The sequence below is a fragment of the Gobius niger genome (assembly GCF_951799975.1).
Source record: "Gobius niger genome assembly, chromosome: 1".
Lineage (NCBI taxonomy): Eukaryota > Metazoa > Chordata > Actinopteri > Gobiiformes > Gobiidae > Gobius > Gobius niger.
Window position 1 is genome coordinate 9642534 of NC_136852.1, and position 14418 is coordinate 9656951.

Genomic DNA, 14418 nt, shown 5'->3' on the forward strand with positions numbered 1-14418 from the left:
AAAACGCGATCCTTTCCGGAGAAAAAAAAAAATAATAATAATAATAATAATAATAATAATAAGAAACCACCCAAAAACAATAGTCCCTTGCCAGGACTGCGTCCGGCTCGGGCCTAAATATTAGGAGAACGGAGCGAGATAGAGGCATGGTGTAATATATTTTTTTGTTTGTTATGATGAGTAGAAGACATCTGGAAAGTTTCGTGGAAATCGGACAAAATAAATTTTTCAGGGTATAGGCAGGGGGCGCTATAGTGATGAGCACCGTGAAGTAATTGATCTCTATGGAATCAGACCGTAAGTGGCCTTCTGTCAGCCAAGTATGATCCAGACTGGATAGAGCGCGTGCCTGCGAGGTGGTGTCAAATTTACATCACAAAACGTGTTTTTGGGGGGGCGCCATTCGAAACGGGGGGGTCTGAGTGAAAAAAAAGTCTGGTATTTTTTGTAGCCCCGTGTCAGGAGAGTCTGTTTAAACAGGTATGGGCTTATTCTGCTGAAAAACCAGGGACTAGTTTGTTGACACACAAGGCAGGTCCAGATAGACTCCCACATAAAAGTCAAAGTCACGGCCACATCTTAGAAAATATGACATGACTATAATGTATTTTTTGGTTTCCAAAAGTGTCTAGAACATGCTGGCATCATTGTATTAAAAAGATACAAAAGTGCAGTTTTCAAGGTATGGCTAGGGGGCGCTATCCTGGGAGCAGGCTACACATTAATGGCTTCATTCTGTTCAGTTTCAGGTGGCGCATTAGTGACATGAATATGAGCTCTGTGGGCTTATGCCTGTGAGCGTGAGCTTTCTTGGAAACAACGCGAAATCTACGCGTTTTTTTACGCGGCGTTACGCGGAGACGGTGAAACTTTTTTGAGAAACGCTGGGCAAATATTGAATTTCAATATGTCTAGACGCGCTGTGCCAAATGTGAGCTAAATCCGACGAAAAACCAGGGACTAGTTCGTCAAAACGTAAAATGAGTTTAGACGATGTCCGGGTTTGAAGCCAAGATGGCCGCCTCCCTGTGCGAGTGGGCGTGGCGCTCCAAGTGAGTTTTGGGCTTGTCCTGATGTCCCCTCTCACTGTGGCGAGTGATTCGGGCGTACGCCCAAAAACGCCCCGATTTTTTTGAATTGGGGTCCGCTTCCAGAGGGCGCTGTGGAGCCATTTTGTTGTGGGCGTGTCCCATTCGTCCAATTTCATAAATTTTTTCGCCGCCCCATTGCCTCCGCCAATTTTGGGGAGCTTTCACCCACGTTTAGCGGGTCAAAAACGCGATCCTTTCCGGAGAAAAAAAAAAATAATAATAATAATAATAATAATAATAATAAGAAACCACCCAAAAACAATAGTCCCTTGCCAGGACTGCGTCCGGCTCGGGCCTAAATATTAGGAGAACGGAGCGAGATAGAGGCATGGTGTAATATATTTTTTTGTTTGTTATGATGAGTAGAAGACATCTGGAAAGTTTCGTGGAAATCGGACAAAATAAATTTTTCAGGGTATAGGCAGGGGGCGCTATAGTGATGAGCACCGTGAAGTAATTGATCTCTATGGAATCAGACCGTAAGTGGCCTTCTGTCAGCCAAGTATGATCCAGACTGGATAGAGCGCGTGCCTGCGAGGTGGTGTCAAATTTACATCACAAAACGTGTTTTTGGGGGGGCGCCATTCGAAACGGGGGGGTCTGAGTGAAAAAAAAGTCTGGTATTTTTTGTAGCCCCGTGTCAGGAGAGTCTGTTTAAACAGGTATGGGCTTATTCTGCTGAAAAACCAGGGACTAGTTTGTTGACACACAAGGCAGGTCCAGATAGACTCCCACATAAAAGTCAAAGTCACGGCCACATCTTAGAAAATATGACATGACTATAATGTATTTTTTGGTTTCCAAAAGTGTCTAGAACATGCTGGCATCATTGTATTAAAAAGATACAAAAGTGCAGTTTTCAAGGTATGGCTAGGGGGCGCTATCCTGGGAGCAGGCTACACATTAATGGCTTCATTCTGTTCAGTTTCAGGTGGCGCATTAGTGACATGAATATGAGCTCTGTGGGCTTATGCCTGTGAGCGTGAGCTTTCTTGGAAACAACGCGAAATCTACGCGTTTTTTTACGCGGCGTTACGCGGAGACGGTGAAACTTTTTTGAGAAACGCTGGGCAAATATTGAATTTCAATATGTCTAGACGCGCTGTGCCAAATGTGAGCTAAATCCGACGAAAAACCAGGGACTAGTTCGTCAAAACGTAAAATGAGTTTAGACGATGTCCGGGTTTGAAGCCAAGATGGCCGCCTCCCTGTGCGAGTGGGCGTGGCGCTCCAAGTGAGTTTTGGGCTTGTCCTGATGTCCCCTCTCACTGTGGCGAGTGATTCGGGCGTACGCCCAAAAACGCCCCGATTTTTTTGAATTGGGGTCCGCTTCCAGAGGGCGCTGTGGAGCCATTTTGTTGTGGGCGTGTCCCATTCGTCCAATTTCATAAATTTTTTCGCCGCCCCATTGCCTCCGCCAATTTTGGGGAGCTTTCACCCACGTTTAGCGGGTCAAAAACGCGATCCTTTCCGGAGAAAAAAAAAAATAATAATAATAATAATAATAATAATAATAAGAAACCACCCAAAAACAATAGTCCCTTGCCAGGACTGCGTCCGGCTCGGGCCTAAATATTAGGAGAACGGAGCGAGATAGAGGCATGGTGTAATATATTTTTTTGTTTGTTATGATGAGTAGAAGACATCTGGAAAGTTTCGTGGAAATCGGACAAAATAAATTTTTCAGGGTATAGGCAGGGGGCGCTATAGTGATGAGCACCGTGAAGTAATTGATCTCTATGGAATCAGACCGTAAGTGGCCTTCTGTCAGCCAAGTATGATCCAGACTGGATAGAGCGCGTGCCTGCGAGGTGGTGTCAAATTTACATCACAAAACGTGTTTTTGGGGGGGCGCCATTCGAAACGGGGGGGTCTGAGTGAAAAAAAAGTCTGGTATTTTTTGTAGCCCCGTGTCAGGAGAGTCTGTTTAAACAGGTATGGGCTTATTCTGCTGAAAAACCAGGGACTAGTTTGTTGACACACAAGGCAGGTCCAGATAGACTCCCACATAAAAGTCAAAGTCACGGCCACATCTTAGAAAATATGACATGACTATAATGTATTTTTTGGTTTCCAAAAGTGTCTAGAACATGCTGGCATCATTGTATTAAAAAGATACAAAAGTGCAGTTTTCAAGGTATGGCTAGGGGGCGCTATCCTGGGAGCAGGCTACACATTAATGGCTTCATTCTGTTCAGTTTCAGGTGGCGCATTAGTGACATGAATATGAGCTCTGTGGGCTTATGCCTGTGAGCGTGAGCTTTCTTGGAAACAACGCGAAATCTACGCGTTTTTTTACGCGGCGTTACGCGGAGACGGTGAAACTTTTTTGAGAAACGCTGGGCAAATATTGAATTTCAATATGTCTAGACGCGCTGTGCCAAATGTGAGCTAAATCCGACGAAAAACCAGGGACTAGTTCGTCAAAACGTAAAATGAGTTTAGACGATGTCCGGGTTTGAAGCCAAGATGGCCGCCTCCCTGTGCGAGTGGGCGTGGCGCTCCAAGTGAGTTTTGGGCTTGTCCTGATGTCCCCTCTCACTGTGGCGAGTGATTCGGGCGTACGCCCAAAAACGCCCCGATTTTTTTGAATTGGGGTCCGCTTCCAGAGGGCGCTGTGGAGCCATTTTGTTGTGGGCGTGTCCCATTCGTCCAATTTCATAAATTTTTTCGCCGCCCCATTGCCTCCGCCAATTTTGGGGAGCTTTCACCCACGTTTAGCGGGTCAAAAACGCGATCCTTTCCGGAGAAAAAAAAAAATAATAATAATAATAATAATAATAATAATAAGAAACCACCCAAAAACAATAGTCCCTTGCCAGGACTGCGTCCGGCTCGGGCCTAATAATAAGAAACCACCCAAAAACAATAGTCCCTTGCCAGGACTGCGTCCGGCTCGGGCCTAATTAAAAGGGGAAGCATAGAAATCGTTACCAGGGTCTGAAACTTGGCCAATTCATTGTAAGGCAGTGGTTCTCAAACTGTGGCACAGGCTTCAGGTGGTAGTCGGGTCAAATTTAGACTTTATTTTAATTCGATATTATTTAAGATGATTTTATTTATGCTTTTGCAATTCATTTAAGTTAGGTGTTTTCCTTCATCTCAGTGGATCTTGCCTGGATTTAATAAAGTATAATCAGAATGACACTCAGATTGAACTTACTAGAGGGCTAATGAACTTTTCTATACTAGTCAGACAGACAGATACTAGATACTGTAGCTACTAGATACTGTAGATACTAGATACTGTAGATACTAGATACTGTAGATACTAGATAGATCGATATTAGATAGATACATAGATACCAGATATATACTAGATACATAGAAACTAGATATATAGTGTGGGCGATTTCACAGGAAATATTAAAACTCTAAATTTACATAAGGTCTGACTCCATAAGATCATTTTAAACACATTTAAACAGTTAAGTTTAAATATTAAAGTATCAAAAAGGTCTCTCTTAAATCCCAATCACCAGAATTCAGTAGCTTTAGTCAAAGAAGATTTATTCCCTATAACAATTACAATTCTAAACACAGATTCTCCGAGCGCTAAAGTCCCTACACTAATACACACACGGTGCTCGAGCGGGGCAGTCCCGGGAAAAGCACCGTCTAACAACAATATATATTATCAAAAATGTGACGTTCACGAAGAGATAGGAAATGAGTTGAGTTTAGGCCAAGGTCACCAAGCTTTTCTCTCAGTAGTTTTCCACTAGAAGTGTCTTCCTGATGCCTTATTTGGAGTTATTTTTCACCACACTGGTGTGGGCACCTGACGTCTCCATAGATTTGAGCAAAAGAATGCAAGAGCGAGAAATGGGGTATTGTTGCAGCAATGTGCGTGTGAAAAGATTGGTTTTCAACTGAAACTTAAAGCACATAGATTAAATTCATCAAAAACATTCAATAGCATTCTAAAATGTAACATTAGCTAAAAAACATCAATTTCCCACAATAGATACTAGATAGATCGATACTAGACAATGTGGATACTTGATCGATAGATACTAGATACTGTAGATACTTGATCGATAGATACTAGATACTGTAGATACTAGATACTGTCGATACTTGATCTATAGATACTAGATAATGTAGATACTAGATACTGTAGATACTTGATCTATAGATACTAGATACTGTAGATACTAGATACTGTCGATACTTGATCTATAGATACTAGATACTGTAGATGATACATAGATAGATAGATAGATAGATAGATAGACAGACAGACAGACAGACAGACAGACAGACAGACAGACAGACAGATAGATAGATAGATAGATAGATAGATAGATAGATAGATAGATAGATAGATAGATAGATACTAGATAGATAGATAGATAGCTACTAGATAGATAGATCGATACTAGATAGATAGATCGACACTAGATAGATAGATCGATACTAGATAGATAGATCGATACTAGATAGATTACTTGATAGATACTAGATAGATACATAGATACCAGATATATACTAGATAGATAGAAACTAGATAGATAGATACTAGATACTGTAGATACTAGATAGATACTATGTAGATCGACAGATAGAGATAGATAGATACTAGATAGATACACTAGATAGATAGATACTACATAGATACCAGATAAATAGATACTATATATAGATACTAGATTGATAGATACTAAATAGATACTAGATAGATAAATAGATACTAGATCTATACTAGATAGATAGAAACTAGATAAACAGACATGACAAGACAGATGGATACACATATACACATATTTATCAACCATCAACATTTATGCCAAACACAAAAATGTGTCCAAGTAACTGGCTCCTCAACATGAACCAGCATAAAGTTTACATCAACTTTATCCCACTCCTGCATCCTTCTCCACTGTAATTGCGTTTAATATTGGAGAAGCATTCTAATGCATTTCCCGCTCATTACTGGCAGTCTGTGCAGCGATTCTCATATGTAAATAACAGACTTCATTCATATTCAGCAAATCAGGTTATCAAAGGATACATTGTTAATTATGGATATGTTTCAGAGCAGAAAATACAGTCGGCCAAGGTCTCAGAAAAATCTCTTCAAAAGACTGTAGGCAGCTTCAGAACTTCCTCAAAGCTATGTGACCTCAAATAAACTCTCACGGAGCGATTTGATGACTGGGTCAGATTCTGTAAGTCAAGTTCGCCGGTGCTGAGTGGATGCTTTTTTTGTGATTCGTAGGAAAGCTGGAATTTGGAGAGAACTGGTCCTGTGTATCTTCAAAGGGACTCAGAAGAAGACCAGAGAGAGCAGTGTGGAGCAACAAGTGAACGACAATAAGAGAGGGAACGAGTAGCCTGGAGCTGCATTTAAGATGAGATAGATTATTGATCGCACATTGGAGAAATTAACTGTAATTTAGAATGCAGAGATCAGCTTCAGGTAAAGAAGCACAGAAACAGAAATATCTTTTGCCTTGGCCTTTAACCTCTTAACCCCCACCTGAACCGAGCACATTTATTCCAATTTGGAATTACCCAAATCTAAAAGCTTCTTGAAAAAAAGCCACAATAGCGACAAAAATGAAAGGAAAATGAAGATAAAAAAACACGACAAAAATGTGACAAAAGCAACAATAAAAACAATGGAAAAGTGGCAAAAATGCAATAAATATGTGACAAAAATGTGACAAAAATGCAGTATAAATCACAAAAACACAGCAAAAAGTCACAAAAAACTATGAAAAAGCAATTAAACTGCACTATAAAATGCAATAATAAAGCAACAAAACACAAAAAAAAAGTGACAAAAAACTATGAAAAAGCACCAAAAAAAGTGACAAAAAAGCAATGAAAAGGTGGTGGTTAAGAGGTTAATACTCCTCCTATAAACAGGAAACAGCCTGTTAAATTCACTAATAAACTTTATCGGTGGGAATGCTGCTCCTCATGGTTTTCTGGAGGCCACATTGTGAAGTTAAAGCTCTGTAATAGATGTATATGTATGTATTATTTATTGGTGTTTTTGTTTAGTATAATATTATGTGACAATGAATCCTAATTGAACAAGAAGTTCATTGCCAAAACCATCTTCCTCAGTCATATTTTTGTATATATATTTTTTATCCCGTGTTGCTCCTGTATATTGTTGTAGACGGCTGTGTTCCCTTCTGCAAACAAATGTACCTAATAAAGTACTGATAAAGAAACCTTAAAAGGAACTGTACAGAGTTTAAAAGTTACGAGTTGTTACTTCGGGTCCGAAGCACCGTCATGAAAACCACAGAGAGTCCATTTATTTTTATTTTCAAATAAAACTTAATTGCGTAATGTGACCAAAGTAATAACTCCTTACACTTGTATTGCGCTTTACAAGCCTGTGTCACAAGTTTCTCAAAGTTCACTGTAGTCATTATTCATTCACTCCACAGTCTGTGGTGCTTCATTTACCACGTGGCTATAATGTGTTGTTTATATCCTGATCTCTTATGTCAGTGCCCTCTGCTGGACAAGTGTGGAATTCTTTTTTATTTATTTAAGTTGCCCCCTACTGGCTGGAATGAGTATACTGGTTATTTAGTTTAAAAAAAATCATAACTCTGCACACAAATGGGCTAGAGATTTTTTTTTGTGTGACATACTCAGGGATTTTGCTCTACAGGTCAGAGGCCGGGTTAAATCATCATGCGGGCCGGATTTGACCCGTGGGCCGTAGTTTGAGGACCCCTGCTGTACACAATACCTGCAATGTAACATCATCTTTTACTCTTTTACTTGTACTAACAGTACTTGCTAACCATAGTCCTTCTCATGATCCTTACATAATCATTAATCACATGTGCCCCACTCGTAATAGGACATGTTAGTTTGTCGCCAAACTCTGGCAGATATTTAGCCGTAATGAGTGAAGTTATCGCTGTGGGCAAAGTGGATTTTATTTTATCATCCTGATTAGAACTGAGCCCACAGTTGATAATTACATGGTCATAAAACCCAGCCATCAAAAGAACAATGAAATATTAATTTGAGGCATAATAGTTTTAGATGGTGAATGGAAATGGTGCAGGGAGCCCAGGGGCGAGTCAAACGACAAAACGATCTGCGGTTGGAACGGATAACTAACTTCTTCACTCTGGGTTTGTTGGGAATGGCTAGTTTGAGCGCTGTTTTATGCTCATCTGAAAAGTTTGTGCGCTCGGGAAGAAGAACCACTATGTAAGTCTGCTCCAGGCCGGCTTTACGTAAAAAACTTCACTTTTCTTGTGAAATTGCCCCGAAGTGATATATTGTCTATCATCGACTCCCAACAAAAACAGGTCAGATAAGGAGATACTGACAACAACACCGGCTAATTCCTATAGAAATCTGCCAATTTCTTGTCCTGTGATCTCCAGGGTTTGATTTTCAAGCCATGAAATCTTTCTCTGTGAGGTTTGTATACTTTCTCCTTCAACCTAAAACATGCACATTAGATAAAGTCATCCATGAACCTAGCTCTAATTTTAATAAGGGAACAATAAATCATGCAATAACCTAGGACAGAGGGCAAACTAAGGTTCTGGGGCCAAATGTGGGACGCCTATTGCCTTTCAATCACTTTAAAGATAGCTTCTTTAAAAAAAAAAAAAAAAAAAGCAACAAAGATGCAACAAAAAACACGATAAAAGAGCGACAAAAAAAACAATGAAACGGCAGAAATGTGACAAAAAAAGCAATGAAAAAATGTGACAAAAAAGTGATGAGCAAAAGTGACAGAAACAATGTGAGGAAAAAGATCCATTTAGATCAGTTTTGTAGCTTTCAAATGAGGCCTATTCTCCAGTCAAGAAGCTTTTAGATTTTGGTAAAGCCGAACTGGAGAAAATGTGCTTGGTTCTTTTTCGGCTTTCTCTCGTGGCCATCAGACAGTGGAATATGTTGCCAACAGAGCTGACCACAAGTGTAAACACTTTTTCACACCAAGCCAAAAAACGGCTTATTTTTTAAACAAACTTGTTCCCATAGTTTACTGTAACTGGTGTGTATGCAAGAGTGTGCAATTTAATGCTTTGGAACGAATGAAGTTTGAGTTAATTTTAATTCTGTTTTGGGGAAATGTATTATTAAAGGGACTATACGGAGTTTAAAAATGTTAAAATTAAGTATTTTCCTGCCCCTACATGTTCCAGCCATGTCCTAATGTGTAGAATGAGCTCAGACCTGTTCACCACAACTGCCTCTAAAATCCTGCACTGTCTCTCAGAAAGGTGTTAATTCGGTCCGAAATGCTGTCATGCACAAGCTTAATATAGAAGGTGCAGTTACATGTATGACCTGAGGTGGCAGTAGTGAGTATAAAATGGCTAACTTGCATGTAGCCCCTTTAACATGTGCATTATTACTTTGTGTTGACATCAGCCTGCCCATGGACTGCAGGTGGACATTAGCACAAGTGCTACGACCTGGTACAATGCATTTCTCCTTTTTGAGGTTAATATATAGAGGTCGGGAATGTGATGTCATATGGCTAAGCATTATGGGATTAGCAGCAATTGTAAACTAATGGAGATTTTACAAGTTAAAATACTGGAGTTATTGTTCAAATTAAAACACTTGGATACCACAGTGAGTTAGATGTATTTACCAGCAGCAACTCAGCAGCTAATGCTCCACTTTTTATACTGTTTTTAGCTAATGTTAGTCAATGGAAATGTGTGCTAATTGCTGCAAAGATGACGCATCTCCATGGTAACTGTGGAATTTCCCGAACTCTATAGTGTACACTGTCCCAGTTCAAATAAATACATAAACTAAATTTAAGGCAGGGGTTAATAGATTAAAAGGGTAAAAAACACCAATGTTTTTTTTTTTAGTTGTTGGTTTATTTGGCCAGGACAGTGCACGTAAATGAACATATAGTTGTGATCAAAAGTTTACATACCCTGGCAGAATTTTAGATTTTTTTCAAAGAATGTGAAAGTTTATTTCACTCATCGTTAGTGGTCGTGGGAAGCCATTTGTGGTGAAACAACTGAGTTTGCTCTTTTTAAATCATAATGAAAAAAGAAAGTACCAAAAAAGACCCTGATCAAAAGTTCGGGATCACGAGGAATGGGTCGCTTTACCATTAGATCAACCTTCTCCACAACTACCACAGAAGACTCAAAGCATTGATGTTAAAGGGGGCAGTACAAAGAACGGGGGTAAACTTTGGATCAGGGTCATTTTGGTTCTTTCATTCATTCTGGCCTATTGTACATGTTTTCAGTGGTAGGGGAAACCGGACTGTTTTGAAGTGGTTTGATAAAAATATTTCACTGATATCGTTATTGCAATATTCAGCACGGTTATAAAATACCACATTTTGTTCCTGATGTCGGGCAGCCCATGACCCATTTTAGTTTGCCCAGTCTCACTGTGATTGCCAGTTTTCATAAATGCCAAAAGCGTTTGTTGTTGCAACCGCCGACATTACTGTGACTGAAGTATCTCATCCAGAGACACAATAACTGTACACGCTTTCATTTCCGCTCGTAGCACCGTGTACAAAAAGTATGTTAGTTTGTGTATATACAGCCGCAGTCATTGCTCGTCTGTGTCAATCGCCCAGTCTGTTGGCCTTTTTCTCTTTTTAGTCACTGGCATCGCGAAACCTCACGCTCACAAACAAACCCAGGCCGCCTGCCATGTCTGTGATCTACCGCCAAATACGTCTCCGCAGCCTTTCCCCCGGTGGCCTTTAGGTGGCACTTATCCTGAAAACCAAGTGAAATCCATGGTTTGCCTCTTTAACACAGCTATGACTCACAATATGGATAAATATTGTGTATTTCAGGGTTTATACATACAGGAAGGGCCAGGTCACATTTAATGCTTTTTAATGCCACAAATGCAAAAAAAAAGAAAAAAGTTTGATGGTGGCAATTGGATGTGTATCCGACCCACAACAAGTACAAAAACCTGAATATGTTTTAGCATTTGGATCAGAAGGCAATTTTATACGTTAATTGTCATCATTAAAGGAATAGGCCCCCGTTTTTACACAGTAGAAATGATATTTTTGACTGACTGTGCAATGTCCTGTCTACTAATCCTTTCAGTCAGCCTGGCAAAAACCTAGGTGTCATGTTTGAAAATGAGCTGGAATTGGACAAACAAGTCAATGCTGTGGTCAAACCTAGCTTTTTTCAGCTCTGTCTTTCATTTAAGGCAGGGGTGTCAAACTCATTTTGGGTCGCGGGCCGAAATTCAGCTCCCACGGCGAGTCGTGCGCCACATAATAGAGAAAATCTTTCCAATAAATAAATAATAATAAGCTGTGATTTTGTCAAAACCCCAACTTGCTTCATAAATAACAACGACTAACACTTGTATTGCACTTTGCAAGCCTGTGTAACAAGCTCCTCAAAGTACTACATGTATAAGTATACTCCACACTCGGTGGTGGCAAGCTGTTATTGAAGCCACAGCCGCCCTGGGGCAGACTGTCAATTTACCACGTGACAATATAATGTGTTGTTCATATCCTGAGCTCTTATTATGTCAGTGCCCTCTGCTGGACATGTGTGGAACTCTTACTTTTTTTTACTGCCCCCTAGTGGCTAGAATGAGCATTCTTGTTATTCTTTAAAAATGTATAACTTCGCACTGGAATTGGCTAGAGACTTACTTTTTTTGTTTTTTACATACTTTGGAATTTATGCTCTACAAGGCAAGGGCCAGATTAAATCATCTCCGTCGTATGTTTGACACCACTGATCTAAGGTCAAACCCTTATTATCTCAGTGACCTCGAGAAGGCCTGTTATCAGTTCACACATAGACTATTTTGGTATCAAACTGTCCTCATCTGGCTTTCATCTTGTCTTTAGTATTCTGAGATTTTCAGATTACTCAAACATCAACATTTTCTATAAGGAAGCAATGTTATAACATGATAACAGGTTAGAAAGGTTGACTTGCGGAATAACACGGGCCGTTTAGCCGGACCGCTCGAACATCCGCATGACGTAGACAACAATAACCAAGTGTAAGATGTTAAATTTAGCCCACGCACACACTACGAAGGCGGAAAAGCAATTATGAGGCGGCAGGTTGATTTTGATTTTAATTGGAGCCCGTGCTGTGAGCTCCACCTGCTATCTCCGAACAGCCAACAGACACAAACGCACCGCTCTCTGGTATAATCGGCGTTCCCGTGGCCTCATCATCACTGCCTTCTCAGACTTCTTCTAATAAATTGGTGGAAACAGTTTTAGCACCGGAGGAGATTGGCAGTACTTAGAGAAATGCATTTTTTATATGATTATTATTTTTTTCTCCCCCACTCAGGACGCTTTGAAGAAACATCCTCTGCCTCAGCACTAGGCATCACACAGGCACATTTTCCGACTTACGGATTCAATTTAGTCTGTTTTGCTTCCACTGTTTCATTATTATTTCCTTTGAATTTGTCCTTATTTTGCGTAGAGTTGGCGTCCAAAAGCTCTTGGCGGTGCAATCGCTTCATTTTCTAAAGGCGCACGTATCCTCAAATTTTCTTTCAAAGTTGTACGTTTTTCTTTGATGTATAGTGGTGTAATTTACAGCCTGGATATCTTCTATTATATAAGGTCAGCAAGTGGCTTGTTCACTGTTATCCTCTTACCCACTGGAGCATGAAAGTCGCCATCGATTGGTTCAACTGTCCTCCAACGGCGAAAGGTAGGAGGCGAGGCAAACTGCAGGTATAGTAGTAACAAAGCTTCTCCTTTGTGAGAAATCTGCAAGTCACAAATAGGTGGTCGTTATTCCTTCTACTTTCTACCGTTAAAGTAACATGCGGACTCCAATTGCCTTACATACTTGCCCTATACCTGATTTGTTGGTAGCAAACAATGAAACAGGATGACACAATATTAAAATGTTAGTTGTGTCCATACTCTTTATGGCACTTCAGACCCAAAGTAAAAACTTTTTCAGTGACAGTGCAGGATTTTAGAGGTAGTTGTGGTGAACAGGTCTGAGCTCATTCTACACATAAGAATATGTGGGGAGGAAAATACTTAGTTTTAACATTTTTCAAATCCGTTTAGTCTCTTTAACCCCGACCTGAACTGAGCACATACAGTGGGGAAAAAAAGTATTTGGTCAGTTCCCGATAGACTTTCTATTGGATTTCGGCCAAATACTTTTTTTCCTCACTGTAAAAGCTTAAAAAACAAACCTGAAAATAGTGACAAAAACTAGGATTAAAACGCATGTGTCAAAAAAGCAAAAACATAAATAAAAGGGCTGGAAAAGCAACAAAAACAATAGCAAAAAAGCAACGAAATACCACAACAAAATGACAAACAATGTGATAAAAACATGACAAAAAAAGAGAGGAAAACAAGTGACAAAAACACAGCAACCATATGACAAAAAGTTATGATCACTTTTGTAGGGCTTAGCTTTTAAATGAGGCATTACACTGTTGCTCTCCAGTTGAGAAGCTTATAGATTTGGGTAAAGTCAAACTCTTACCATAAGAGGTTAAGGAGGATACAGTACATTTCGTTTCATTACAAGAAAAAAAACTCAGTTATAGTGTCTTAAAAATCATGTCTTGTTGTAGAGAGAAAAGAGAGGTACACTATTTGTATCTGTTCTACAAACATGGTGCTAAAATGAAAAAAAAACCCCAAAAAAACATAAGAATTACAAGAGTATTTTTTTTGTATACAAACGTATAATGCAACATATTTTCATTTGTTTTATATTAAACTTTGGCATATTTTGATTGAAGATACAGTCCCTCCCTCCCACCCATATTTCACACCTTTTATCTTTTTTTCTCCTCTGAAGCCCCAAAACGGTTGTCGTCACATTGTTTGCCGTCAATTTTTTTTGTTCAATAAAGTTTATTTGACTGTATTTTTAGGTTGTGCTCCTTGCGAGTGAAACCCTTTTCAAACCTTGCAAAGCGGTTCAGAAAGGTCACCTGACAGAAAAGCCTGCCAGACCTTATCAAAAGTGGGATGCAATTGCCCTCTACTTTAGTTTATGGAAAACCCCAAGTAGCAAATAAAGTGCATTGTCTTGTCAGATACACAAATCAAGAGGAGACAAAGAAAAGGCAGTCTGCAAATAAAAACAAAAGAAGCTGGGCGAGCCTTTCAAGCTCAAGCTACTTTTATAAACTTTAAATGAGTGTCATATAGGCCTTCAGCACTCCCGCAGGATTGAAGGAAAATGACAACCTTATCACTGCTTTTGGAATACTTGGATATGAAGAGGTTGATTGGGTCAAAATCTGCTGATCTAGAGGAATAGCAATATTTGGTTACTACTACTACTTGCTAAACATATTGTAGCCCATAGAAATAAAAAGGAGATTCGAGGCGTTCGAT

At 39.7% G+C, this 14418-nt stretch overlaps 1 protein-coding gene across 1 annotated transcript in view; it reads left to right on the forward strand.

Annotated features, from left to right (window-relative positions):
- Window positions 1–6543, forward strand: part of LOC306976048 (cilia- and flagella-associated protein 337-like) — a 163150-nt gene extending 156607 nt beyond the window's left edge. The window contains exon 17 of the mRNA XM_079573895.1: window positions 6313–6543. Coding sequence (XP_079430021.1) covers window positions 6313–6411 — 99 coding nt within the window. The 3' untranslated portion in view covers window positions 6412–6543. The remainder of the gene's footprint in view (window positions 1–6312) is intronic.
- Window positions 6544–14418: the final 7875 nt, after the last annotated feature.